The sequence below is a fragment of the Excalfactoria chinensis genome, chromosome 3 (assembly GCF_039878825.1).
Source record: "Excalfactoria chinensis isolate bCotChi1 chromosome 3, bCotChi1.hap2, whole genome shotgun sequence".
Classification (NCBI taxonomy): domain Eukaryota; kingdom Metazoa; phylum Chordata; class Aves; order Galliformes; family Phasianidae; genus Excalfactoria; species Excalfactoria chinensis.
This window is the reverse complement of record NC_092827.1, coordinates 100,708,870-100,735,304: the sequence shown is the minus strand read 5'-3', so window position 1 is coordinate 100,735,304 and position 26,435 is coordinate 100,708,870. Positions and strand designations below refer to the sequence as shown.

The 26,435-nt window shown below is 57.7% G+C and overlaps 1 protein-coding gene across 2 annotated transcripts; it reads left to right on the top strand.

The window, feature by feature from the left end:
- Positions 1–96: 96 nt before the first annotated feature.
- On the top strand, positions 97–24,491 carry PTK7 (protein tyrosine kinase 7 (inactive)). 2 transcript variants are annotated; one of them, XM_072332630.1, is made up of 20 exons: positions 97–216; positions 13,265–13,558; positions 14,193–14,295; positions 14,750–14,940; positions 15,057–15,204; positions 16,236–16,366; positions 16,573–16,839; positions 17,031–17,164; positions 17,464–17,599; positions 17,712–17,831; positions 18,091–18,240; positions 18,502–18,652; positions 18,921–19,048; positions 19,196–19,399; positions 21,873–22,028; positions 22,192–22,424; positions 23,081–23,161; positions 23,242–23,393; positions 23,471–23,649; positions 23,766–24,491. In XM_072332630.1, exons 1-20 carry the CDS (start codon positions 186–188, stop codon positions 23,924–23,926), a joined length of 3,150 nt encoding a protein of 1,049 aa, XP_072188731.1. In that variant the 5' UTR covers positions 97–185; the 3' UTR covers positions 23,927–24,491. The 2 variants fall into 2 exon arrangements, with proteins under 2 accessions (XP_072188731.1, XP_072188732.1); XM_072332631.1 differs by lacking the exon at positions 97–216 and adding an exon at positions 10,672–10,970.
- The last annotated feature ends 1,944 nt before the right edge of the window (positions 24,492–26,435 follow it).

The window sequence follows — 26,435 nt, the reverse complement described above, 5'->3', positions numbered from 1 at the left end:
CCGGGGGCGGCCGTGCCGGCAGACCCCGCGGAGGGCGGCGCTCTCCCTTCGCCCCGCGCCCCTCCCGGTTTCCGCCGCCCGCCCCTCCCCCGGAAGCCCCTCCCGGCGGCGGTGGCGGCGGGCGGGGCGGCGGCGGCGGCGGCATGGCCCGTGCGGGGGGCGTGCTGTGAGCGAGCGGGGCGAGGATGGCGGCGCTGCGGGCGCTGCTGCTGCTCGGTGAGTTGCGGGCGCGACGCTCCGTCAGCCCGGGGTTCGGGTTCGGGTTCGGCGCTGCGGGGGCTGCGCGCCCCTCTCGGGGAGCCCCGCGCTGTGTGGGGGCGGGCAGCGCCGCGCTCCGGGGCCGTCTGGCTTGTTGCCGGGCCGCGCTCTGCCCGCAGCGGGTGGCACCGCGGCCCGGAGGGTGCGCGCGGCTCTGCACGGCTCTGCGGTCGGAGCGGCTGTTCGCTGAGTCAACGCTTCTGGAAAGGCACAAAATACCCCAACGGGAGATGTCGTTCTGCAGGGGCCTTCGGCTCCTAAAGGAGAAGAGGGGCGAGCGGATGAGATCCCGGCGTTATGGAGCTTGGGCGGCTCTGCTCGCTGAGCCCGGGCTGCCATCTGCCTCCCGGCGCTCCCGTCGCCGTGGGGATGCTGCGGCCGCCGCGTCGTGCCGGCGCCCGATCCCGGCGCGTCCCCGTGGCGGTGGGCTGCGGGCCGGACCTCGCTGCCCCGCGGCCGCCGAGCGGAGGGAGGGAGCGGGGAGAGGCGGCGGGCGGCCGGGCGCTTCACAAAGACGCGAGGGCGGTGAGGCCCGGCTGCGGGGATCCGCCGGGGGAACCTGACACTGGTGTTTTTCTTCCCTTCCTCGCCATTCATCTGCTGGTCAAGCCGCGGAGATCAAAGCCGTCCTCCGGCAATTACACGTGGGCCTGAGTCAATAGCCGGACCCGCACCTCTCCCGGTGAATAAACACTCCTTCCTCTCTGAGCGTTTCCAAGCGCGGCCCTCAGAGCAGGAATGCGAACTATTCCGCGGAGCAGCGGGTGTTTCCACAGCCCGCCGGGTCCGGCGGCTCGGAACAACCGCGCATTTAGCAGCGGGCGCGGGTACAAACGTGCCCTTTGTGAGCGACGGGAAACCTTCCCCTCCCCGGGTCGGAGGACGGCCGGTTGTCGGTCGGGACCCCGAGGAGACGCCTGGGGAGCGGGGAGCGCCTCCCGTGCGCGGGGAGCTGCGAGCCGTGAGTCTCGGGGCCGTGGAAGCGCGTTGGTTTTGGGGGCGTCGGGGTGGTCCGCCGCCACGTCCCGTCCCGTGCCCGCGGGATGTATCGGGGCCGTCCCGTGCCTGCGGGATGTACTGGGGCCGTTCCGATTGCCGCTCCGTAGCTCCGCGCTCCCGCTCAGGAAGCAGATGTTATCTGGTGCCGTGGGGCTGGAGCGCGGCGTGCCTCGTGCCCCGGCGTGCCCGGGGAGCGGTCCCGCAGCCGGGACGGGCCGGTTGGTGGGTGGCAGGTGAGGCTGCTGCGGGGCTGCGGGCGCTCCGTGTGGCCGCCGTCGAGGTCTGGAAGCGTTCCCCGGCAGCCCGCAGCGGGGCGGGTCGGGGCGCTGCCCGAGCTCGTGGGCGCGGGCTGGTGGTCGGACACGGTGACGATCTTAGTGGTCGTTTCCAACCTTAGTGACTCCGTGATTCGTCGTGCCCAAAGGTTTGTCCCCTTCACCGTGGGATGGGGATGAGCCGTTGCTGCCCCGCAGGTCACAGCAGGGACTCCATTTTGGGCCGTGCCTTTGTTTCACAAAGCGCTGGGCTGCAAGTGCCATCCCCGTGTCTCTACCTGCTCTTCCTCCCCATCTGTGCATCCCCTGCCGAGGAGGAGCCGTGGAAGATCCTCAAGCCAAACACAAGTGCTCTTTGTTTCGAAGCATCAATTTGTGTTGGCAGCCAGGTCTGCAACGCATGTGCTTTTCATTGACTGCTGCTCCGGCTCCGTTCCTCACTCCGAGTGCCAGCATTTCCTTCAGGTTTTTAGCTTTTGTATTATTTGATACAGAAATGTTTTTCCTGAGTTGGGAAGGCTGAGCCGTGCCGTACTTCTGCTCTCAGTCTAAGCCTCGCTGTTTCTTGGAGGGACAATCCTTGCCTACACGTGGAAGAGGCGGCTCTCCTGACCTATGGGAGGTGACCGATCCGTGCTGTCCCAGCAGCAGGGAGGGAAGGGGATCTCAGAGCAGCTTGCAGCCTCCAAGAGCTGAGGCTGTAGGGTGCCACCGCCGTGCCTTCGTGTCAAGCAAAGCCCTGGTTGAACAGAGCAGGATTCTGCTGAGTTTTGGGTACGTGTGGGTCGGGGTGTGCTCAGGGCCTTGGGTGCTTGAGTTGAACCCGTGATGGCAGGTAGTGGGGACTTTGGTGAGGTTGGGTTATGGCAGCCTTCGTGTCCTGCAGGGAAACTGGTATGGGCAGGCTCCTGTCTGGGAAACCAGGTGGCACAGCAGCTTTTGGCTGTGCGAACCCTCCAGCTCTAGTGAGCAAGGTGGTGCAGGCTGGGAAATGCAGCAGCACTCCTGGAGCTGGTGATGGGACTTGGGAGCTCCTTCAGGACAAGGGACGTGGTTTAGTGGGCATGGTGGTGATGGATTAGCATTTGGAATAAATGATCTTAGGGGTTTTTTTCCAACCGTAATGATCCTGTGACTCTATGGCAAGACTGGGGTTTAAGCTGCCTGCCTTTCAGCTTCCATCCTAGAGGACAGGAGTGCTGCTGGGTGCAGCTCAGGCTGCTCTGTATGGTGTCAGCGCAGTGCCTGTCCCAACAGCTCTGTACCCAACACCTCAAGTGTGATCAGCAGCATGGAGAGCCTGAGCCTCCTCCTGGCTGCAGAGGGGAAGGCCGATCAATGTGCCCGTGGGCAGCTGAGGCTGGGCTGTCCTCTCTGTCAAATGCGATGCCGGCATGAAATAGGCACAGTGTTGCTTAAGACCTCAGATAAACACTTCCCTCATTAGGATGGTTTGTTGGCCTCTTCAAGAGCACAAAGAAAGCCTTTGATTCCAAAACATACAGCAACTCTCTGAATGGTTAAAGGCAGGACAAGCTGTGGCTTGCAAGTGCCTTTGTTGCTCTCCATGCGGTGTGCTTTGGTCCCTGCAGCCCCAGGGGGGTCCGCTGCCTGCTCTGTGGCAGCCACCAGCAGTGCTCATGTCGGTGGGAGGAGAGGTGCTGTTCCTTGTCTTTCCCTGCAGGAAGGACAACCAGCTGCCTGGTAGGGCTCCGTGCAGGGCTGTGCGTGCAGCTCTCCCACCCCATCCCTGGGAGCTGAGAGGAGTTTGTGCTGCTGAGGAGTCATTGGGTTGCCTCACTGGCTGCGGCTGCCCTGGAGAGGGGCCAGCATGGATAGTCTCCTTCAGCCAGCTGAAGGTTCGTGCAGACCATTGCAGACCAAAGAAAGCAGAGCTTCCTGCCTGTTGTTCCTTGTTTTCCTTGGTTCCTCTCCCGCCTGTTGTGAGCCCTGGGAGCATCCTGAGGTGGTGAGCGCCCTGAGAACAGCCAGTCCCCAGGATGAGCCTTCAGTAGCCCCACGATGGCTGGATATCAGCCAGGCGTCTGGAGAGCTCTGTGCCCTCCAGGCAGGTTCAAACAGATGCTTAGCTACCAAGTTCCATGAGGAGGGCTGGCCATGGAGGTGACAGATGGGACTAATCCATTGGGTTAGCTCCTGAGGGCTCTCCTATTGCCCGGCTCGGAGCCGTGGTGTCTACATCCACTCATAGCATCTCTTGTGTCTTCTGGAGCTGGGCTGCCACTGATGAGGAGTGAGATATCACAGCTGGGCTGCTGAGGCTCAGGGACAGAGAGCTTTAGGATAGGAATTCTGTGCCTTTCTGTAATTGGGAGCATTGCATTGGGTGTATCTGCAGCTAGCACGCTGCATAGCTATCGATTCATGAGAGTGCTCCACAAAGTGCCCTGCTTACATCTCCTTCCCACGCGCTGACTTCTCTCCATTTTTAGCACACAAGTAATATAGCAGCGTTTCATAGAGAAGCTGCCTTTTAATTAATATTGCATGAGCACAGGAAATACTAGCTTCTCTGTCTACTTACCTATTTCTGTGGCTTTTAATAGAGATTCATAATTGGCCCTGGTGAAAATAAACACGGATCTGTTCCCTTCTGTGCCCTCGCTGCCAATGGGGAAAGAGGAGAGGAGCGAGATGAAGGCTGCAGTGCTGTGGGGTGTGGTGAGAGGCAGGTATGGGGAGCTGTGGGTGATGCTCCTCTTGTCTCCAGTGCTGCTGGGAGCATGGGGCATGTTTTGGCTGCTGGGAAGAGCTGGTGTGTCGTCGGGAGTGCCTTTCCCAGGAGCTTTTCTCACCTTTGAAGGGGAGAGGAGCAAACAGGTCAAACCTGCATGAAACCAAGTGGAGAAGCAGGATGCTCCAGAGGCTCGCTCACCTCAAGCTGGACCCGTGGCACAGCCTGGGCTCCAGCCTGACTTTGACTCCGTCCCTCCACATTCTCCTTTTGAAGCTGGAGGGACGGCTCTGGGTGGGCTCAGAGCTCCTGTCTGTGCCGTTCACCTACAGGGGATGGCAGAATGGAGGGGGATGCCGAGGTGGTTCCTTGTGCTGGTATCAGTGCAAGTTCTCATCTGTACCTCCTCCTGGTCAGCCTCTCAGCTGCTGTCCCCTTGCTCTTTTGCTCCCTGGATGCCTGTGCAGCCTGAGTTGAGCTATGTCTACCTAGGGGTCTTCCAGGTAAGGAACCCCGCTGCCTGTCCTGCTCCAGAAAGCAAGTTCAGCAAGGCATCCTCACAGAGAGCATCTGAGGGCTAGTGCTGGTCTGGGCAGTGTTCCTCCCAGTGGTGCTTTTGGTGGCATCATGCACTGAAGTACAGCAGCTCACACAAGCAGCTTTGGTTCCGAAAGTGCTTCATTCTCCAGCAGACAGGCCTGGGAGGTCTCACTGGCAGGTGTGTAGGCTTGGGCACTGATCTGCCAGCCTGGCACCACGGCCACCACGGCCAACAACGGCAGCTGCTGTTCTCTGCCTGCATGATGGAGTGGCCGTCCGTCCTGGGAGGCTTCATATGTGTGCTTCCCTTCCTTGTGATGTTTCCCTTGTCCTGGCCTCCTCCTCCTCCTCCCCCCACATCCCTCTCTCATCTCTGCAGCTTGAGCTTCTGTTCTCTGGGCTGGCTGGGGCTCCTGTTTGCTGAAGGGGAGCACCGGGCAGCTCTGTAGGGCTTATGGTGTTTCCCATCATCTGCTGGAATAGATGAGGAAGGGAGGAAAGCATGAAGGCCTGACCAGGGGTTCCCTCCACGCACACAGCACTGTTGTCAAGTCCTTCTTGGCTGGATTTGGGATACAGGAGCCAGAGTGAGGGGGTGTGAAGATACAGCAGTGAGTGCTGCCATGATGCTAGCGCGTCCTGGTTGGTCGTGTGTCATGGTTGGGCTTGGTGATCTTGAAGATCTTTGCAAGCCTAGATAGTTCTGGTCCTGATTATTGTGAGGTACGTTCTTGAGCGGTCATAGAATTGTGGAATATCCGGAATTGGAATGAACCCAACTTGTTTTGCAGATTTTTGTACGAGAGATTAGATGAGGTGTGTGATTTAACAAGAACAGGAGAGCTTCAGGCAGAGGCCACCAGCAGTGAATGAATGAATCAGCAGTCATGACAATCAGCAGCACACACTGAGGTCTGACAAAGAGCTTTCATAGGATCACAGAATATCCTGAGTTGGACGGGACCCACCAGGATCACTGAGCCCAACTCTGTCCCACACAGCACCCCCAGCCCCAGTGTCTGAGAGCGGTGTCCCAGCGCTCCCTGAGCTCCGGCATCAGGCCGTGCCCACTGCCCTGGGCACCCTGTGCCATGCCCACCGCCCTCTGGGGCACAGCCTTTCCCTCAGCCCCAGCTGCCCTCCCCTGACACAGCTCCATGCCGTTCCCTCGGGCCCTGTGGCTGTCACAGACAGCAGAGCTCTGTGCTGCCCTCCGCTCCCTGAGAGCTGCAGCCGCCATCAGGCCTCCCCTCAGCTGCTCTGAGCAACACAACCTGGTTGCTGCAGGGTTTCTCCATGTGCCCTGAGCCATCTCTGGTGCTGGCAGGACCTTCCTGGCCCTTCAGTGTCACCAGAGCTCTCCTGCCCCACCAAAGAGGTTTTGCATGGCAGTGACTTTTGCATTCTCCTGGGCCCTCACTTAATTTTGGGGAAGCATTGTGTCGTACTTCAAGGCTGTGGTGCAGGGAGCACGTGGCTCATCCTGACTTTGGCATCTGTCTGCTGTGTTCCCTTTAACGGGAGAGAAGCAAAACAGCCTTGCTGTGTCAGCCAGAAGGCCTTGCAGAAGACCTTCAAGATGGCCAAGTCCAGCTGTCCCTCAGGCCTACGGCATCCCATCACTTGACCATGTCCCTTACTGCCACGTCCACACAAGTCTTAAACACCTCTGTGGAGGGGGGCTTGCCACTTTCCTGGGAAGCCTGTTCCAGTGCTTGACCACCCTTCCCATGAAGAAATTCCTAATGATGCACAACTTAAGCCTCCCCTGGCACAATCTGAGACCATTTCCTTCCCTTCACTTGAGGCAAGAGACTGGTGTTCTCCTTGCTGCAGCCTCCCTTCAGGCAGTCATAGAGCAATGACTTCTGTTGACGTCCACACTGCACAGCCCCGCTTCCCTCAGCCGCTCCCCATCACACTTGTGCTCCAGACCCCTCACAGCTCCGCTGTCCTTCTCTGGACACGCTCCAGGCCCTCAGTGCCTTTCTTGCAGTGAGGGCCCAGCACTGAGCGCAGCACTCGAGGTGCGGCCTCGCCAGTGCCAGTGCGGAGGGACGGTCACCTTCCCAGTCTTAGTAGCCATGCTGTATCTGATGCAGGCTTCTTGGCCACCTGGGCACGCCGCAGGCTCCTGTTCATCCCATGCAGACCTGCTGTGTCTCCAACCTGCTGCATGCTGCTGGTAGCACGCGTCAGCCATAAATCAGCGTTCCTGAGGAGGCTGGGGAATTGCTGGAGGGCTCTGAGAGCTCCTGGGAGAGTCAGTTGGCAGCCCCAGTGGGTGCAGTGAGCTCAGCGCTGGTGCTGAGTCACTCTCAAAGCATGTGTGCTCCTCAGTGGGGCTTGGCAACCCAGCCTGCACAAGGTCTGTGCGGGAGCCTTTGGCTGATGGGCTGTTAAGGAGGGTTTAATTGAGCCAGCAGGATTTCCAGCTCCAACCGCCAGGCTCTCGGCCTTCTCATCTTGCTTGCAGCTCTGTCTCGAGGGCCTGGTGGTATTGGCCCTGGCGTCGGCTTGAAGGTCGGGCAGCACCTGATGTACTTCTCTGCAGTGATCCTCTGCATTGCAGGGGCAGTGGGCTCGGTGCTTTGTGCCTCTCGGTGCAAGAAGGCTAGCTGGGCTCTGGTGGCTGTGGGTCACCGCACAGCCCTGTGCACTGCATCCTTTCCCTGGGGGTGCTCCCACCAGAGATGCCCACATATTCTCTTGTGACAGCTGCCAGGAGCATGGGCACAGCCCTGCGTGCAGGCATGGTTCACAGCGGTGTCAGCCTGTTCCCCAGACGGACAGGGAGTTGTTCTGACAAAGGCCAGACATGCTGGTTCAGCAGCCCTAGCCAGCTGTGGGAGCCACCATAGCTGCTGGGGTTCCCTGTCCTGGTCTGGCATCCCCACTGCAGGAGCAAGGTGCCGGGGTTTGCCTGCAGGGTACAGGCCCAGACAACTGGGCATCTGCCATCAAATCAAGACTGCTAGTGAATTCCTTGGTCTTGGAGACCACGTGCCTAGCGTGCAGGCTGTACCACCAGACTGGGTGCAGCCCTGCTCTTTCTGACAGTGAGGAGGAACCTTCCGGAACGGCCCCATCACTGCACGGGTTCAGAGTGATGTCCCTGGTGCTGTTCTGGACCTCACTCTCTACCACCATGCTGTGCTCAGCCACATCGCTTTGGGTGGCTCTGCTTTTATCCTGCTGTCTGGAGGCCATGCAAGTAGGCAGGGTCCTCGTGCAGCGCCTTTCTCTCATTGATACTGAGATGTTTTCCCACAGTAGATGCGCAGGCAGCTCCTGTTCCTTTGGGACTGCATGGGGTGGACTGCTCCCCTCCCCGCGGCCATCTGCCCTCAGCACGGTGCTGTGAGCACTGCTTCCATGTTCACCCCGTGATTGATTTACAGCTCTTGACTCCCTGGTGGCTTTGTTCTGCCTTCATGCAATGACTGCTCAGAAATTGGGCTGTGCCATTCCCAAGGACGGGCTCTGGAAGGGCAGGGAGGGTTGCTAGATGAGAATCCCCGCAGCTCCCAGTCTCCCTGAAGAGTGCTGGGGAGGTTACTGGGAATTGCACTATGTGTTATGGGGTTTTTTCTGCTTCTTTTTTTTTTTCCTTAACACTAAAGCTTGATTAGAAGGGCTGAGTTGGATCCTTGGTGGTTGCCCTGTATGCAGAGGTTGGTGGGGAGAGGTGCTGTGATCCCCACCACGGGGCGGCTGAGGCTCGACGTTCTGCTGGGAGCCAAGATGCTCCCAAACAAGGGCCTGCATCTGCCGTGCATCGCAGGGCTCCTGCTGTGGGCCGTGATGTTCTGTGGTGGCCCGGGTCTGGTGCAAATGCAGTCTTGCATTGTCACACAGGGATGGAGGTGAGGGAAGAGTGATCCAGCTCTGCAGTTTTCATCTGGGACGCAGGCCAAACTGGGGGATGTACTGTGAGATGAGCAGATGCTTCCAGCTGTTACAGGATTGGGATGCCTTCGTGTGTACTTTGAACTTGGGTTGCTTTCCCTCTGGATCAGTAAATCCCTCTTGGAAGGCTGCGTATCTGGGTGCTTTGTGACAGGGCTCTTGGAAGAATTCTGGTCCCTTTTGGTTGCCAGGTGCGTGGCATGGCCAGAGGGACAAAGAGAGAGTGTTTTCCTGCATCCCTTGTTGTCTTGGCCTGCCCCTGGAGCTCCTGGTGCTGGAAGCCGGAGTCACTCTAGCACAGCATCTCTTGAAAACGCAGGGTTGGACCCGTCCAGCTGCGCTGGTGACTCACATAATCTTTTTCCCAGGCATGGGGCAAGTTTTTCTTTTTACTTTAACTAGAGTGGGACACATTGTGGTTTTAAAAGGCTAACATGATGGGTGCCCAAAGGCTTTCCAGATGTTGAGCTCGCTCAGACCAGACCCGCCATGCTCGGAGCTCCTTCCCTGCATCAAACCATTTCCATCTGGCCTGGCGGGGGAGAGGGGTTTATTGCAACTCGACCCATTTGAGAGGCTTTCTCAACTGGAGCCTCTCGCAGAGAGGAACGTGCTGGCTGGAAATCATTTGGAGATGCAAATCTCTCTGGGTGTTTGGCTTGGCTGCTGTTTCTGCAGTATCTGCTAAGCGGTGGGATAGGCTGTGCACAGAGCAGGCGCGCTCCGAGCAGCTGCTTTACGTGGCTGTAGGGACCAACCCACCAGGCAGTGGAGTTGCTCGTGTTATTCAGCTGTAATAATCTTTTTCTTGCCTGCTCCTACAGCTTCAGCTGGTGCAAGCAAGCGTGCTGGCTCCGTGTGTGAGACCAGGAGGGGATGAAAAGCTGACCCGTGTGTCGTTCCGTGCCAAAAACCTGCATTTACAGGAGCGTGTTTGTAATGACCTGTGCCAGGAAACACATGGCTTGCTCGAGCTGTGAATGGGAGGTCTGTACGGGGCCCTGCGCACACTGAGAGCTCGCCAGGACAAAGAGCAGATGCTGGCATGCCGTTCTTGCTTGGTGGCAAGGCACTGCTGGCAGGAAAGAATGGCTGCTGGCAGTTTAAGGTGATGGACCTCTTTCCATTGCATCCTACTACCTTTGGTGGTGGATTTTTTTTGCCCTCTTCAGCTGAGCAGATGTAAAGCCTCCTGCTGATGGGAGAAGATAGTTCCCTTCTGGGGAGGATGCATGCAGTGTGTGTGTATGCTCTGGATTTTTCTGCCCTGAGTGCTGCAGATGTGTTGTAGCTCCTCTCATCCACATACCCAGTGTTAAAGGAGCTGGCTTGCACACGTGGCAGGGCCAAGGCAGGGTGAACTTCGTAGAATCACTCTGGGAGGCAAGGCTGCAGGATAGCACTGCTGTGGCCTAGCTGCAAGCTGTGGAAGCCACACAGACCTTTCCCAACCAGGAAGCCTTAAAACCCTTTCCTAATTCCTATTCCCACGCCTTTAGCATGTTTGGTGGCTAGCAGCCTTGGGATTACTCACATCCTTACGTCAGCCGTGGTGTCTCAAGAACCATCTAGCCTAGGATTTTGGGGGTCAAAAAGAATAATATGAGCCCTTTTCCCCTTCTGTCCTCAGCCCAGAGCTTGCCCAGCTCACTGATGCCAAGGTATGGGTGGCTCATAGTGGGGAGGGACGTGGATGTCCCAAAGCGACATGCAGCACCTCTACCTGCTCCTAGCTCTTTTCCCAGCACGGCTGTAGGTGAGCTGCAGGCACAGCAGGGATCAGGGCTGTGCAGCAGCTGAGGGCTTTGTGGTGGAGGCTGCATTCCCCAGCGATGTCGTTAGGCAGAGAGACAATGATCTTTTTGGATCGCTTCAAGATGCGGGCCGCCAGGCGGGGCAGGGATTGTGCTGCCTGGCCGCCTCGGCTGGTGCAGAGCTGCAGAAGCCAGATGGGCTTGGAGGAGCTTGGGAGGAGGGTGTAGGGGCCGAGTCTTGGGGACATCCCAAGCCCGAAAGGTGCGTTGAGATCCGCTTAGTGGAAATTGGAGTCAGAAATGCAAATGTTTGCGTGAGGGTGTTTTCCTGGGAATCTGCCATGTGCAACCTTATAGAAGTGGAATTAATTTTGAGCAGAGCGATACCCCGGTGCACGAAGGGTGCTGTGTTCCTGGGTCTGGATCCTTGCCATGAGAACGCTCTTGGAGCTGGGATGTGGCAGAGCCTCCTCTCCTCTTCCCACTGCTTCCTGTCCCTTCCCTCTGTGGGGTCCGGGAATGCCACCAGGGGACCCACAGGTACCAGTGCTGCTTTCCTGCACCATTCACTGAAGCTCCGTCAGCTGCCTCACCTGGAAGCTTCTGCGGTTCCATTAAATAAACCTCAGGTGAAACTGTGCTGGGTGTTTGCAAGTGTGCTGAGTTTAAAACCACGTTTATCCAACTGGGCTGAAGCTTTCCCAAAGAGCTCTCTGCAGCCACAGCTAAAATGATTTTAGGCCAGAAACATGTGTTGAGGGTTTCTTCCCCCAGCTGGGGATGGTTTGTGTCGCATGCATATGCAGCTCATGGGTGCTTGCCAGCACGTGCATTGAGAAGAGCTGCTTGGCTGGGCTCAGACACTCCATGAAGGAAGGGGCTCTGCTCTGGCTTGGGTTTGCTGAGCTGGCTTCCTGTGCACATAGTAGAAGTGGTGTTGCGTGAGTATTTTTTCAGGTGCCGATGCTGCCCAGCCCGGATTAGCTTGTGAAGTCACACACCATCGTGGAGGTGTCTGATCAGACAGAGCGGAGCCAGCTCTGCTCTGCCCTGCCCCATGTGCTGCAGGAGCTCTCAGCTGCCGGCTCGGGCCACTCTGGAGGACTCCAGCAGCTCAGCCCTGTGTGACCATGGCTGTGCCGTGCAGTGATGCTGCGGGCTCTGCTTCCCCTCCCCAAGCACTGGGCTCTGCTTCTCTGTGCATCGACAGCATCCACTTCTGGGTTTCTGGTGTCTTCTACTTCCAAATGGCTGTTCAACATCCAGCTGCTCCCCTCAGAATCATTAAGATTGGAAAAGGCGTCTAAGGTCAGCTAGTCCAGCTGTTGCCCATAGCCATGATGCCCCATTTTTCCTTACAACCCAAATCTCACTCGTTGGGTTCCAGTTTATGCAGCCAGTGTTTCCGTGGCACCTTGGGTGCCACTGTTAGAACACAGCAGAGGTCTCTGGCTCTTACTGCACTTTGATCCTTACTTATCTCAGTTTGCTCTGGCATGTGTACTCGACAAGGATGCTCATGGCATAGATCTCACTTGACCTGAGCTGGTTGTGTCCGTTTCTGAGGTTTGAAGACAAGAACACAAATACTTCCTCTTATTTCACCATGGAGCTGGATCCCAGTGTCTCCCGCCACCTTAGGAAATCTGTGCTTCTGTTGTGGAGCTCATACTGAGCTTTGTCCACGTCCCCTGTCCCTCCGCAGAGCTGGTGCAGAGCTGGGAGTGCATCACTCTGGCCACTTTATTCCTCTTCTTTGTGAGAGAGCACTTCAAAGATGCTCAGCATCTGCCTGGCTTGGCTTCTTTCCTCGCAGAGCACAGAGCCGGGAGCAGAGCCCTGCAGCTATCTGCATGCGCTGAATTGCCCTTTGTCTGCTCGCCTCTCTGCGGCCAGCTGGTAACCAGAGCGGAGCGCCTGCATGGCTGGCTGCGGCCAGGCGGCAGTCGGACAGCGGAACGCTGGTGCTGTCCCCAGCAACCACACTGAGCGCTGTCTGCAGGTCCCCCGAGCACTGAGGCTTGTTGTTCGGGGGGAGGACACTTGGGTTTTCCAGCGCCGCTGGAAGCTGCAGCACGGGTCTGCTCACTCGTGTCTTTTGCTCAATGAGCTCAGTCTTCACAGCCGGGTGGGGCTCCAGGCTAATGGCTTGCTTCCTCCCTGCAAAGAGATGCTTCCAGCTATCCAGAGCCACCCCGTGGCCGCTATCAGGCCCTGTGGTCAGCCACTGCAATTTCTTGTTTTGATTTCAGCTGGAAATGTAGATGCTGCATCCTCTGTGCTGTGCTCCTTGTTCCAGGGCAGTTTTTTGCTAGGTGATATCTGAGGATGTGAGATAGAGGATTTAAGGAAAGCCTGGAAATAGTCCATGTGTTCTGCTCTGGGACGATCCTGCTGCATGGTTAAGGCTTAGGGCATGTCCCAAAAAAGCACATCAGGAGGGGCACAAAGAAACACCTGAGCTGCCCAAGGAAGCTGCTTGCTCTCCAGCTTTTTGGCAGCAGATTCACTAGCCTGGATGCTGTAAGATGCCTCCATGTGCAGGCTGGACGTGCAGCTGCCACAACTGGCACCCCAGGGAGCTGTGCTTGGCTCAAAGCAGCCCTTTCCACATGGCTGTTGGGAGGTAAGAGCTTTAGAGCACCAAACCTGTTTGAATGTAGGTGCGGGACTAGCCAAGATCGATGAGCTCTACAGGGGGTTGTGCTTTGGAGGATGTTTCTCCTTATGCTGCACTTCCTGCTGTCTAGGGACCAGTGTGAGCCAGCGGTGCTTCCCCACTGCTCTCTGTCCATCCCCGTGCTCTAGCGTGCCCTCCTTTCTCTGTCCTGCAGCGGTGGGGGCTCAGGCAGCAATCCGTTTCACCAAGGAGCCGTACTCGCAGGACGCCCTGCATGGCCGCAGCGCCATCCTCCGCTGCGAGGTGGAGGACCCGGCTCACGTGGAATTTGAGTGGCTGCAGAATGGGCTCCCCATCCAGGACACGGAGCAGCGCTTCAAGGAAGGCAGCAACCTCCAGTTTGCTGCTGTCGAGCGGCATCGAGATGCTGGGAGCTTCCAGTGCGTGGCGAGGGATGTGCAGAGCGGGGAGGAGGCTCGCACAGCCAACGCGTCCTTCAATATCAAGTGTGAGTGTGGGGCAAGGGCACGGCGCTCCCTTGGGAGGGCATGGGACTGGGATTGCCTGCTGGTGTGTGGGGTGATAGTTGGGCAAGGACTGAGGAAGCATAGCATGGGCCGGGTAAGCGGGGTGCCAGGAAATGGTCTTGAGTTGCACCAAGGGGAGGTTTAGATTGGATATCAGGAAGAATTTCTTCAGGAAAAGGGTGGCTGGGTATTGAAACAGCCTGCTGGGAGGTGGTGGAGTCCCCATCCCTGGAGGTGTTTATAAGAAACGTGTGTATGGGGTAGAGACATAAGTTGGCCCTCTTAGGTTGGTGGTCAGACCTGATGATCTTAAGGATCTTTTCCAGCCTAAATGATTCCTCTCCAGCTCCCACATCCATCACGCCTTCTAGGCCCTCGCATCTTCTGATGTCGCCAAGGCTCTCAGAGATGCTGCTTTCCCCATTTGTATAGATGAAATGGGGATGTTACAGCACCAAGCGTGTCCATTCAGAGCCCATCTCCCCTCCCAAGGAACAGCTGCACAGGGCAGAGAGGGACATTCGCAGGGTGGTGTCCCTTTGCTCCACGCTGGCTGGTTGCCTGTTTTTACTGGCTCAGGAACCATCCGTGTTGAGGCTTCCTTTGGTCGCACAGGGATCGAGACGGGCAGCGTGATGCTGAAGCAGCCGGCCAGCGCAGCTGAGATCCAGCCCTCCTCCACGGTGGTGCTGCGGTGTCACATCGACGGCCACCCGCGGTAAGGGTTGCCTCCCGAGGAGCCCGGCCGGAGGTCCCCCCGCGCCTTCGCCGCGCGCTCTTCCCCTCTCTCTGTCTCTCTCTCCTCCTCTCTCCTGCGAGGACGCAGTAGAGTCTAGGGAAGGAGAAAAGCAGGATTGAGCCTGCGGCTGAGCACCCTGGGAGAAGGCAAACGGCTTCCTCGGAGCCGCGTAGCGAGGAGCACAGTAAGGACGGGCTGCCACAGCCCGGTCGCTGCGCTGCTTGGTGTGCTGCGGTCACTCTCCGTCGCTTTCCGATCATGTCCCGTCCACTTGGCTGCATGTCTCATAGCTTCGTGTGTGTGTCGGGGCCAGCGGTGGGAGCGGAGAGCCAGGGAAAGGGCCATCTCTGGGCTGTCCCCTCCGCACACCCACTCTCCAGGGAGCCCAGCAGCCGCTCGGCACCCCACTCACCCTCTCGCCCTTGTCTCGCAGCCCCACGTGGCAGTGGTTTCGGGATGGCGCTCCGCTCCCCGATGGCCGCGGCACCTATTCTGTCAGCAGCAAGGAGCGGACCCTCACCCTGCGCAGTGCCAGCCCCGATGACAATGGTCTGTACTACTGCTGCGCCCGCAGCGCCGTTGGCTCCGTGTGCAGCCAGGACAACTTCACCCTGAATATCATCGGTGAGTTGTGTCTCCAGTGCCCAGACTGGGGCCTCTGTTTTGGGTTTCCTGGAGCACAAAGGTAAGCTGCGGGCTGCTCTGCTTTTCTTACCCTCCGGTGGTCTCTGTTGCTGCAGATGAGAGCTTCCCCCAGGCGGTGATCGTCCCACAGGACCTCATTGTCACCAAGAACGAAGAGGCCATGTTCGATTGCCAGTTTGCAGCCGTGCCCCCTCCCACGCAGGAGTGGCTCTTCGAAGACAGCCCCATCACCAACAGATCCAAGTAACAGGGACCCCGGTGATGTGGGCAGGGCTGGGAAGAGCGGGGAGGGGGCACCAGAAGTAAATGGGAGAGGCCAAACGCTGGCTATGCCTGAGGGCTAGAGTGTTCAAGGTCAGGCTGGCCACTGGGGTTGGTTTCTCAGCTTGTATGGCTTGGGTTTCACATAGCTTTGTTCCTTGCGTGGAGCCTTCGTCAGTGTAAGACTTACAAAGTGATTTGTCCTTGAAGGAGGCTGTGAGTCCAAGATGCCTGTGCGTGGTGATCCCCAGCACTGGGGATGTCTCCCAGCCACAGATGTTTGTGTGCGATGATTCATGGAGCCAGCGCCCCAGACACCCACTCAAGACAGTTCCCAGAGCCGGGGACATGTCCCAATAGCAGATACCCACAAGTGGTGTTCCCCAGGCTCAGGGATGCCTCCCAGCCTCCAGCATACACGCAGCAGTTCACTGGGCTGATGGCTGTCTTGCAGCTCCAGCTGCCTGCATGTGGTGACTCCCAAAGCCAGGAACATTTGTTCCTATGCAAACACCTATGCATGCTGTGATCCCTGCAGCCTAGGATGTCCCTGCAGCAGGTTGCCCATGCGTGGTGATCCCCCACGTATTTCCAGTATCTCCCAGCCCAGCCAGGTTGCTTGTAATGGTGATACTGAGCCAGAGATGTCTCAGAGGGACTGTGCCAGGCAAATGGTTCCATCTGGGGCTGCATACCCCATGGCCTGGCAGCTCCTGGGCGCCACCTTGTGCCCCTTTTTCCCTTTCCTGGCTGAGCCATCTGTTGGAGCTGGCTCATTTTGGGGTGCATCTTTCTGGAAGCCAGCTCTGCTCCAAGGAGAAGACTTCTCTTAGCACGTCTCCTTGATGAAGCGTGCATCCCACTCCCTCCTTCATTCTGCTTCCTCTGCTTTGACTTGACACAAAGCCCCCCTCATTTGTTCTGTGGGCTGCTGTAGGACATCACGGGGCTGTGGCTCTGCCCAGTGTCCTGCAGAGACGCCTGATGAGGTCTGCCTCTCCCCTCATGTCCAGGACAACTGTGTTTGCCAATGGCTCCCTGCTGATCACTCAGGTGAAGGCCCGCAGCACCGGTGTCTACAAGTGCATTGGCCATGGGCAGAAGGGGAAAACTCTCGTGCTGAAGGCGACTCTGCGGCTGGCAGGTGAGGTCCTGGTGATGGGGTTGGCAGTGGGTCTCATAGCTGCACTATCCCTCTGGAACTGTGGGTTCACACAGTAACAGACCGGTAAGCTTGTACATGCAGCTTGTGCACATTTTCTCTTGGCTGGTGGCTCCTGTGGGGGCAGCGATGCTGGCGGGATGGCCACACTGCCCTGTTTGAGACCTGCTGTCTGTTTCTCCCCTCAGAGATCGAAGAGATGGCACCCTTCTCCCCAAAGGTGTTGACGGCGAACCAGGGGCATCGTGTGTCCTGTGCTGCCCCGCGGGGTGTACCCACTCCCCACGTCTGGTGGGAGAGAAACCAGGAGCGGGTCCCCAGTGCTGGCAGGGTGTACCAAGAGGGAGAGCAGCTCATTTTCACCAGCATCACCGAGGCAGATGCGGGGACCTATACGTGCCATGCTGCCAACAAGGCTGGGGAGAAGAAACAGGAGCTGAGCATCACCGTGGCTAGTAGGCAGCTTTCTGAGGAGGGCTGGGAGCACTGGAAGGGGCTGAAGGGGTGGTTGGGGTGGGATGGGGAGGGATGTGGCATTCTTGCATGTCTTGTGACTGGTTGCAAGCTGCCCATCCCGGCCAAGCTAGTGCTGGCTGGATGGAGGGGTGGTGAGTGGACCTATGTGACCCCTCGCTTCCATGCCTAGCGGTACCCAAGTGGGTGGAGATGCCCAAGGACAGCCAGCTGGAGGAGAGCAAGCCAGGCTACCTGCATTGCCTCAGCAAGGCCTCCCTGAAACCTACAGTCACCTGGTACCGCAATGGCGTCTCCATCTCCGAGGTAAGGTGACAGGACAAGACCCCACTACTGCTTTTCATTTCCTTGTGCTCAGGTCCCTGCTCCTGACTCTACCTCCATCCCCCTGGCACCTGGGAGCTCAGTGGGCTGTCCCTAGCCAGCCTTGTGCTCATGGGATGGTGGTTGGAGAGATGGGTCTGAGCAGCTGAGATGGGCTGCCCCTATCTAGGATTTGGCGTGGCTGAGCTCTGGATTGACAGAATGCCACAGACTGGGCCTGAATCCTGAGCCCAGGGCTGATGTCGGTGTTGTTTCTGCCTCTCTACCCCATCTCTGGGCAGGACTCACGCTTTGAAATCTCAGAGAACGGGACGCTGCGCATCAACAACGTGGAGGTGTACGATGGGACTATGTACAAGTGTGTGAGCAGCACGCCAGCAGGCAGCATCGAGGGATATGCACGGGTGCACGTGCTAGGTATGGTGGCAAGCACTTCCTGTCCATTCCATGCAGGGAGATCTGTTGCCTGCAGGAGAGCCTTTGGTGCCTCCATGGCCAGGGCACCTAACAACACCTCTGTCTCTTACAGAGAAGTTAAAGTTCACCCCTCCACCCCAGCCACTGCAGTGCATGGAGTTCAACAAGGAGGTTACGGTGTCCTGCTCAGCCACTGGCCGGGAAAAACCCACCATCCAGTGGACTAAAACAGGTGAGGGGGACTGGAATGGGATCTGTCTGTCTTTTATATGGATGCCAGGAGCTTCTCAGAGTGGTTGAGATGGGAAGGCGCCTCTGAAAGCTGTTTGCTCCAACTGTCTGCTCAAGCACTGCCACCTAGAACTGCTTGCCCAGGACTATGTCCATGTGGCTTCTGAACTTGTGTTGGTCCACTTCAGATGGGGGGAAGCTGCTGTATGGTACAGTGTATCACCTGTGGCTGCTTCATCCCTCTTCTTGCCATCCTGCAGATGGGAGCAGCCTGCCATCCCATGTCAGCCACAGAGCTGGCATCTTGTCCTTCCACAAGGTGAGCAGGAGCGACTCAGGGAACTACACGTGCATCGCCTCCAACAGCCCGCAGGGTGAGATCCGTGCCACCGTGCAGCTGGTGGTGGCAGGTGAGGGCTTTTCAGCAAGCTTTCCCTCTCTCTTGGGGCTTCTGGGTGGCACTGGGGTGGGTGGCATGTCCTTCCAAGGGAGGAGATGTCTGGCCTGACCCCAAGCTCTGCACCATGCTGCTTGAGTGTCTGGTTCGCCAGTGTGTTGGGTACAACCCTAGAGGACACATGCCATGCTGCTGTGCTGGCCCTGCCCTCTTGCATGAGCTCGGTATTACTCCCAGGAGCTGACAGCCTCCATATTGGCCTCTCTGCCTCCAGTTTATGTCACCTTCAAGCTGGAGCCGGAGCCCACAACCGTGTACCAGGGGCACACTGCCATGTTCCAGTGCCAGGCGGAGGGCGACCCTGTGCCACATATCCAGTGGAAAGGGAAGGACAAGATTTTGGATCCCAGCAAGCTTCTGCCCAGGTACACAGCCTCCATTCCAACTGGGACAGGGTTCAGCTGTCCCTTGTCCCTTGCTTGGAGGGCATGCAGTCAGCTGTCTCCATATCTGAGGGCCTGGGCTCTTCTAGCTTCAGCTGCAGTTGATTGTTCTTGGGCACTGCATGGCATGGGGTGGAGAACTGTTACAGCAGGGATATGAGGCTGTACTGTCCTGGGCATAAGAGGCTGTGGGTTCCCCAAGCCTGCCTCTGCCCTCTCATGTTTGCAAAGGGCTCTGTGTGCTTGGCAGGATTCAGATCATGCCCAACGGCTCCCTGGTCATTTACGATGTCACCACCGAGGACTCTGGAAAATATACCTGTATTGCTGGCAACAGCTGCAACATCAAGCACCGCGAGGCCTTCCTCTATGTTGTAGGTGAGGGAGGTGCCCCGTGCTGGGACATGGCCTCCTGCCATCCCAGGCCCCACTGCTGGGGCTTCTCCTCTCCCCTCAACACATTCTCGAAGAGGGTTTGGGAAATCCCTTTGTGCTCTCATGGCTTTGGTGCTCTCTGTCCCACAGATAAGCCAGCAGCAGAAGAAGATGAAGGACTCGGCAGCCACACGCCCTACAAGATGATCCAGACCATTGGGCTCTCAGTGGGAGCAGCTGTCGCCTACATTATTATAGTGCTGGGGCTGATGTTCTACTGCAAGAAGCGGAGGAAAGCCAAGAGGCTGAAGAAGCACCCAGAGGGCGAGGAGCCCGAGATGGAGTGTCTGAATGGTGAGGCCAACACCCTTGGTGGTAGGGGCTTCTCTGGCAGCCCCATGGCCTTGAGGTGGGGTGGCTGGGGGTGAGCGTGGTTTTGGTCATGGCTGGTGGTAGGAACCTACGCCAGGTGAGAAATAGGCCAGGAAAGGGTGCTCTTCTGTAAACCTGAACCCAAGATATCTCTGCAGCATCATTTTCGCTTCCAAAAGCTGCTTTAGTTCTTCCTTGGACATCATGTATTACTCTTATGTCATTGATCCCAGGGAGGACTTCTGAGTGATGGTCGAGTTTGCTTCCTATGTAGTTCCCTGGACCTCTTCCTGCACCAGTTCTCCAGCACGCAGCCTCGGCCTGAGCCTGCGGCAGTTGCTGTGAGGTCCTGGCAAAATACCACAGAGGGGTTTGTCGGCTGTTTTTCCCTCTTGTACAGATACATTGAGGTTGGAACCAAACCTCCAGAAGAGAAGTTTGGCTGTGGAATGTTCTGAGGCCCACAATGCATCTCTGCAGTCCTGTGCTCTGCTGCTGTCCCCTCTGCAAGCTCTTCACATAGCCAGCTTGCGGACAGCCCATGTGCCAGCAGACTCTGGCCATCATCCTCTTCCCTGGAAGGGATTTGTTTGAATCCTTTCTCATGTTGCCTCAGTTTTGGGCAGGGTTTTTTTTTCTCCTGTTTTTTGTTGTTGTTGTTGTTTTTTAATCTCTTCAGTAGCTGTAGCCCTTGCTCAGCTACCCAGATGTCTGCACTCCTTTTTGGCACATCCGTAGCCTCCCCTGGCAAAGTGCTTTGTGTTTTCCTTCCGCTGGAATGATCCCCAACGTCACCTGTGCTCTGATCCCCAAGTCAGCAAGGTGACCTGAAGTCTCTCAGCACCGACCTGGTGACGAAAGTCCCCTGCCTGGCCACCAGCTGGCTTTGCCAGACAGATCGAACCTTCCTGTGGATTCGCAGTGGCTGCTTCCCATGGATTTCCTGCAGATGGATGTATTCCTAACTAGTCAGTCATCTTGTGAGGTCACATCCCTGGCACTGTGCATCCTCCCCAGTGCCCCTCCATCTGACTGTGCTGCTTTTTTGGGTGAATATGGAGGCTAAAAGCTCTGGGCACTGATGGGAGTATTGTATCTCCATATTGGCACATGCCGATTTCTCCAGGAGGTGCTCACATGGTGCAGGCAGGTGGGCAAAGCAGGACTTTATGCTTGGTTTCCCTTTAATACTTCTGGATGCTCTAATGAAACTTCATCCCTCTTGGTCCCTTCGTTACCGCCTGTCTTGTCAGAGCTCTATGAGGGCTGGGGATGTCTGTTCAAAAGCACTGCCACCCACCGGTGCTGTCTCTCAGCAGCAGAGTACTTGCTCTGCAGCCTTTGGTATTTTCTTGGCACGGGTGCAGTGGTCTTGTATCATCCTCTTGGCTTCAGGCTTCTAGTCTTGAGACACCATCAGTCATTGCTGCAGACAGCAGGGGCTCAAACAGCCCGTAAGTGCTGGGCTGCTGGCAATTAGCATAGAAGCAGGGTGAGCGCAAGTAGTATCGAGCTTTGATTTATTGGGCAGATGGTGTTTTTCTGCTGTGGCCTTCTGCAAGTATTGCTCCAGCCTGTGGGAGAGGACACTGTGTCAGTAGGCACAGCTCTGAAGTTAGCACATCTAAGTCTTCGTGGCACCCAACCTACCCATGGCAAAGCCAGGTACGACCAGGTGTGGAGTGTGCACAGCAACGCACAGTGATGCTGCACGTGTGACACCTGAGCTCAGCGCTGTGCTCTGCACTTTACATTCAGCTCACAAAAGTTTTGCTTCCTGGTGCTGGGTCTGATCCAAGCAATACATTCACACAAAGCCACCGTTTGCCTTCTGTGCCACATTCTCTCTGCTACAAACACAGACCTCTCTGCTTTCTTATGGCAGTGTTGCTCATTCGCTTCTCTTTGTGCCAGGGAAATTTCTAGTGGGCTTCCTAATCAGAAAGTCTGCTGGTGTCAATTGTAAGGACAGCACTCTCTAGCTCTGCTTTAATCCAGGTGATAAAAGAAGGTCCAAGCTGCCCTGGTGTGGCAGGTTCCAGGTTACAAGGAGGTGAGCATCACAGGAGCAGGGAGGTCAGGTCAGATGGACCCAAGGGTGTCTTGGATGTTAGAAGGCCATGAACAGGGCCCACTCTACCTCGTGTCTGATCTGCTGTGGTTGTGTGGAGTTCTGTCCATGGGCAGTTGTGATGTAGCCACCCCTAGGAGATGTCAGCATGGTGTGGGACAGACAAGGCCAGATGGGGCTAGTTGGCTCTGGGACCAAAGCCATTGCTCAGCATCTGATTTCAGGGCTGGCGGAGATGGGGCCAGACATGAGCCCACAGGGAGCAGCGGTGGGGAGGGCACTCTGTGGGGCTGGTTAGGGGTGCTTGGGGTGTCTGGAAGGGACTGATTGCCTGCGTGATGTTGCTTGTCAGGATGCTGAAGCCGCATGGTACATCCCTTGCAGGTGGTACTTTGCTGCAGAATGGGCAGACGACGGCGGAGATCCAGGAGGAGGTGGCCTTGACCAACCTGGGCAGCAGCTCTGGGGCCAGCAAGCGGCACAGTGCCGCTGACAAGATGCACTTCCCCCGTTCCAACCTGCAAACAATCACCACCTTGGGTATGCTGGGCCACCCTGTCCTGCTTCTCAACAAGAAACTCCTGGTCTAACCTCTAGTGTGTGTCAGCCAGGAAACTCAATGCACTGGGGCACAGAAGGTCCAGATGCCACCAAGCTGCCTGTCCTAATGCATGCTGTATCCTTCTGTGCTCTGCACTTCCAGGTAGGGGGGAGTTTGGTGAAGTCTTCCTGGCCAAGGCAAAAGGTGCAGAGGATGGTGAGGGCGAAGCGCTGGTGCTGGTGAAGAGCCTGCAGACAAGGGATGAACAGCTGCAGCTGGACTTCAGGCGCGAGGCAGAGATGTTTGGCAAACTGAACCACACCAACGTGGTGCGGCTGCTGGGGCTGTGCCGTGAGGCTGAGCCGCACTACATGGTCCTGGAGTATGTGGACTTGGTAAGGGTCCTACGAGCAGCTCCTGAGCCTGGTGGGGGGATAGTGGAGATGGCATCCTGCATCTGGGTTGTTCTGGGCTGATGTCAGTGGGTGGGTGAGGGTGAGGAGGCAAGGCTGAGTTTACAGGTTGCCCAGAGAGCTGTGGGTGCCTCATCCCTGGAGGTGCCCAGGGCCAAGTTGGATGGGGCCCTGGGCAGCCTGAGCTGGTGGGGGGCAGCCAGCCCATGGTGAGGGGTGGGTGATTCTATGAATATCAGTGCTTCCAGCATCTGGAAGTGTCCCAAGAGGGATGGAGCTCTAGTGTGAGGGCTGCAGGGCCTCCTTTCCCTCCTGATTTCTTGGTTATGTCTGAGATGCAGCAGAGGAAGTGAAGCTTTGGGACCCTTCACTGCACAGTGGCTGCAAATGTGGATTACTATTAGGGGGAGCCTGGAGCTGGTGGGATAGGAAGCCCTCTGGGGTGTGGGTGACCTCCTGGAAGCATGGGCCTGCTTGTCCTGACCTTAGCCCTTAGGGAGATACTAGTTTGCCCTGTGGGGACCAGAAGGGCCATGGCCCATGAAACAAGGCTCCTTGTGAGCCCACCACATCTAGGCACTATGGGGATGAATGAGTATTGGTAGAACATCGCCTCTAAGCTTCCACCTATCTCCTAGGGGGACCTGAAGCAGTTCCTGAGGATCTCCAAGAGCAAGGATGAGTCCCTGAAGCCACAGCCCCTCAGCACCAAGCACAAGGTGAGCGTGTGGCTTTGGAAGCACCACAGCACTGGGGCTGCTGGGAAGGGCTGCCAGTGCCAACATCTCGCTGCGGCCAGGTGTCTCTGTGCACGCAGGTGGCCCTGGGGATGGAGCACCTCTCCAACGGCAGGTTTGTGCACCGGGACTTGGCGGCCAGGAACTGCCTGGTGAGCGCCCAGAGGCAGGTCAAGGTCTCAGCCCTGAGCCTCAGCAAGGATGTGTACAACAGGTCAGCCGGGATCCTGGGGGGGGGGCGGGAGCACGGAGCGGTGCCCATCTCACCATCTGCAACTGTCCTGCCTGCAGCGAGTACTACCACTTCCGCCAGGCCTGGATCCCGCTGCGCTGGATGCCGCCCGAAGCCGTGCTGGAGGACGAGTTCTCCACCAAGTCAGACGTGTGGTCCTTCGGGGTGCTCATGTGGGAGGTGTTCACGCAGGGGGAGATGCCGTACACCCCGCTGGCGGATGACGAGGTCCTAGCAGGTATGTGGAGCACCTCGTGCATTGTGAGAGCCCGCGTCGTGGTTGATGCTCCTCGCTCCCCGTGGAGGGGATGGTGCCTCCTCCCGACATCCCCTTGGCTTTTGCTTCTTGGCCAGGTCTGCAGTCGGGAAAGACGAAGCTCCCACAGCCCGAGGGCTGCCCTTCACGCCTTGCCAAGCTGATGCAGCGCTGCTGGGCTCCCAGCCCCAAGGACCGACCCTCCTTCAGCGAGCTCGCCGCCACCCTCGGGGACAGCCCGGCTGACAGCAAAGCCTGAGCACCTTGCTGGGGAAGGATGCGGCAGGGCAGGCGGGGGCTCTGCGGCTGCCCCCGGTGCTCCTGCAGCCTTCATTGAGCCCGACCCCGGCACACGGCACCAGCGGCTGCTGGACTCAAAGCACAAGCCAGTGTACTTCCCCCACACACCCCCTCTCCTCCACGGGTGCAAAAAGCCCGTGGGCTGCTGGCACCGGGCTCTCCCTCCCTGCTCACCACGTGCATATCTGTCCGTCCGTCTGTGCTAGGCATGCCTGCGGGCACGGGCCCGCCATCAGGAACACGAAGTGCCTGGCATATGAAGGAGACGCTCCACCACCTTTCCCCACATCCCTTCCCCGTGCCTTTTTTTGTACGACTCCTGGGGGCAGCGCTCTCCTCCTCCTCCTCCTCCTCCTCCCTCCCCCGGCGCGCTGCCTCCTCCCCACCATAGTATTTCTGTTACTGGAACGCAGCCTAGAGTGGGTTAGTTTGTTTGCTTGAGCGGAGGGTACCGCAGCCAAGAATGGTTGGGTTTGGTTGGATTTATATGTGCTGCTCTCAATAAAGAAGGCTTTTTTTTTTTCCCCCTCTCTTTTTTTTGGTGTCTTTGTAAGACACTGCTGTCAGTGCCTGCTTGACTTTTCCTCCCGGGGCCAGGAACCCAAGTGTGTGGGAGACTCCTGCCATTACATCTTGTGCATCTCTTGGCAAGGAGAAGCCCTGCGCTGGGGCAGTCCCTGCAGCATGATAAATGTGTCATGGGGGTGAGGGTCTGGGACAGCCCCAGGAGCTGTGAGTTCTCCACCACCGGAGATGCTCAGCCCTGGACTGGATGGGCCCTGAGCAACCTGCTTTAGGTTGGCTGTGCTTTGACCATCAATGGAGCAGCAGTGTCTGGATCCAGGGGGAAGGCTCACATGGATCATGAGAAGGGCTCACTTCTGGAAATGCGCTAGAATCATGTAGGTTGACAGAGACCTTCACAATCATCGAGTCTAACCATCAACCTGACCAAAGCCCCTGGGGAGCTCAGATGTGGCTGCGACCTGCTGAGGGAGCCCTGCAGTGGGCTGTCAGCACCCTGACCCCCTGCTGCCTCCACAGCTCCTCCAAATCGCCTGAGTGCAGCTGCTGGCACTGAGCACATCAACAGGAGCCGCTGTGGTTGGAGGGCTCAGGATGTGCCCTTGCTTCCCCCTTGGAGCCCTCTCTGGTGTGTCGGGCACAGCGTGCGCCCCTTTGGTGTGCATCCCAAAGTGAGCTGCCCTGTGTTAAGATGCAAGCAGTTGAAGCTATGGGAAGCGGTGTCAGGATGGGGTGCTCAGTTTCACCCTGATACATTGCAAGGGCTCCAGTGCCTGCCCACCACGAGTGTATGGGAAGGAACCAGAGCTAGGACAAACTCCAGAGGGTGCAGAAAGATTGGGGGCTGGGGCTGTGTATTTTGGGGAGTGATGTCATGAAAAAGCTCTGTATCCTCGGGGACAAGGCAGATGTTGGCCAAACTAATTGGAACCAGCGGGCTGAACAAATAGGGCCCTAGCTAAATGCGGCACAGGGGAGCGGGCTGTTGGAGCATCCCACTCTGCTGGAGAAGGAGAGGACTTGGACAGCTGACAGGGATGGGGTCTCATTGCCTGATCCCAAGTGGAGGGAACACAGAGCCTTGGGAAAGGAAGGCAGCGTGTCATACCCAGGGCTGGAGAGCAGCACGGCCGCACCGCAGCAAAGGGCCACCTAGCAGCCCCAAACCCAAATGTGTGTGGCACAGAACGAGGTGCAAGCAGCAGGCACGCGTTGTCCTGGCTGCCAACTGCCTGCAGCATAAGGATCTCTAGGCCTTGTGTCTCCACATGCCCTTGAGAGCTGGTATTGCTGTTATGTTCCCTGGCTACCCCTGCTTGCCCAGAGATCCACGAGCTGCGCTATGGGGCACAGGCTCAGTTGGCTTTCCTCTGCTGCCCTGTTGTGCTGGTGGGTGCATTAGGGCCCTGCAGGGAACCGATGGGGCCAAATTGCTCAAAGCAGCCTCACCTGGGACCTCCCACCCAGGGGAGTGGCCCAGGAGCTGCAATTAAGCTCCAGCCAAGGCTGCTGGGTTTCCTTTGGTCTACAGCGTGAGTGCTGCTGCTTTGGCCTAGCTGCCAGCACGTGTTGTAGCTCTCTTATCCAGCCTGGTTCCGGGCATATCTCCTGGTAGGTACATAAGCAGCTGTAGGAGGCCTGTACAGCAGCTGGCTGACCCTGCTCCGGTCAGGTACTGTGGGACTGCTGTAACTGCTGTTGGGCTTGGTCTGATTTGTGTCTCCCTGCTATTCCCATTTACAGAGCTCTGGGGGGTGCTGCTGCTGCCACCTCCAACCCACCTTCAGCACAGGTGTCTCTGAGCACATCCCCAAGATCAGGCATGAGGCCTCTGAGGGACTCAACCCTCAGCCCAAGAGCTCTGGGCCTAAGAGTGGCATCCAGGTAACCCCAGCCCTGGTGCATGTGGTGTCTGCATGCCCATGCTGGGCAGGGAACCTGCT

What these genes read in the sequence shown, in the direction of transcription:
- PTK7 (XM_072332631.1), top strand. Translation starts at nt 10,772, where the DNA reads ATGTGCAACCTTATAGAAGTGGAATTAATTTTGAGCAGAGCGATACCC. An exon ending in GCTGAGCATCACCGTGGCTA is followed by an intron (nt 16,840 to 17,030) that starts GTAGGCAGCTTT and finishes TTCCATGCCTAG; the next exon opens with CGGTACCCAAGTGGGTGGAG. An exon ending in CGAGATGGAGTGTCTGAATG is followed by an intron (nt 19,400 to 21,872) that starts GTGAGGCCAACA and finishes CATCCCTTGCAG; the next exon opens with GTGGTACTTTGCTGCAGAAT.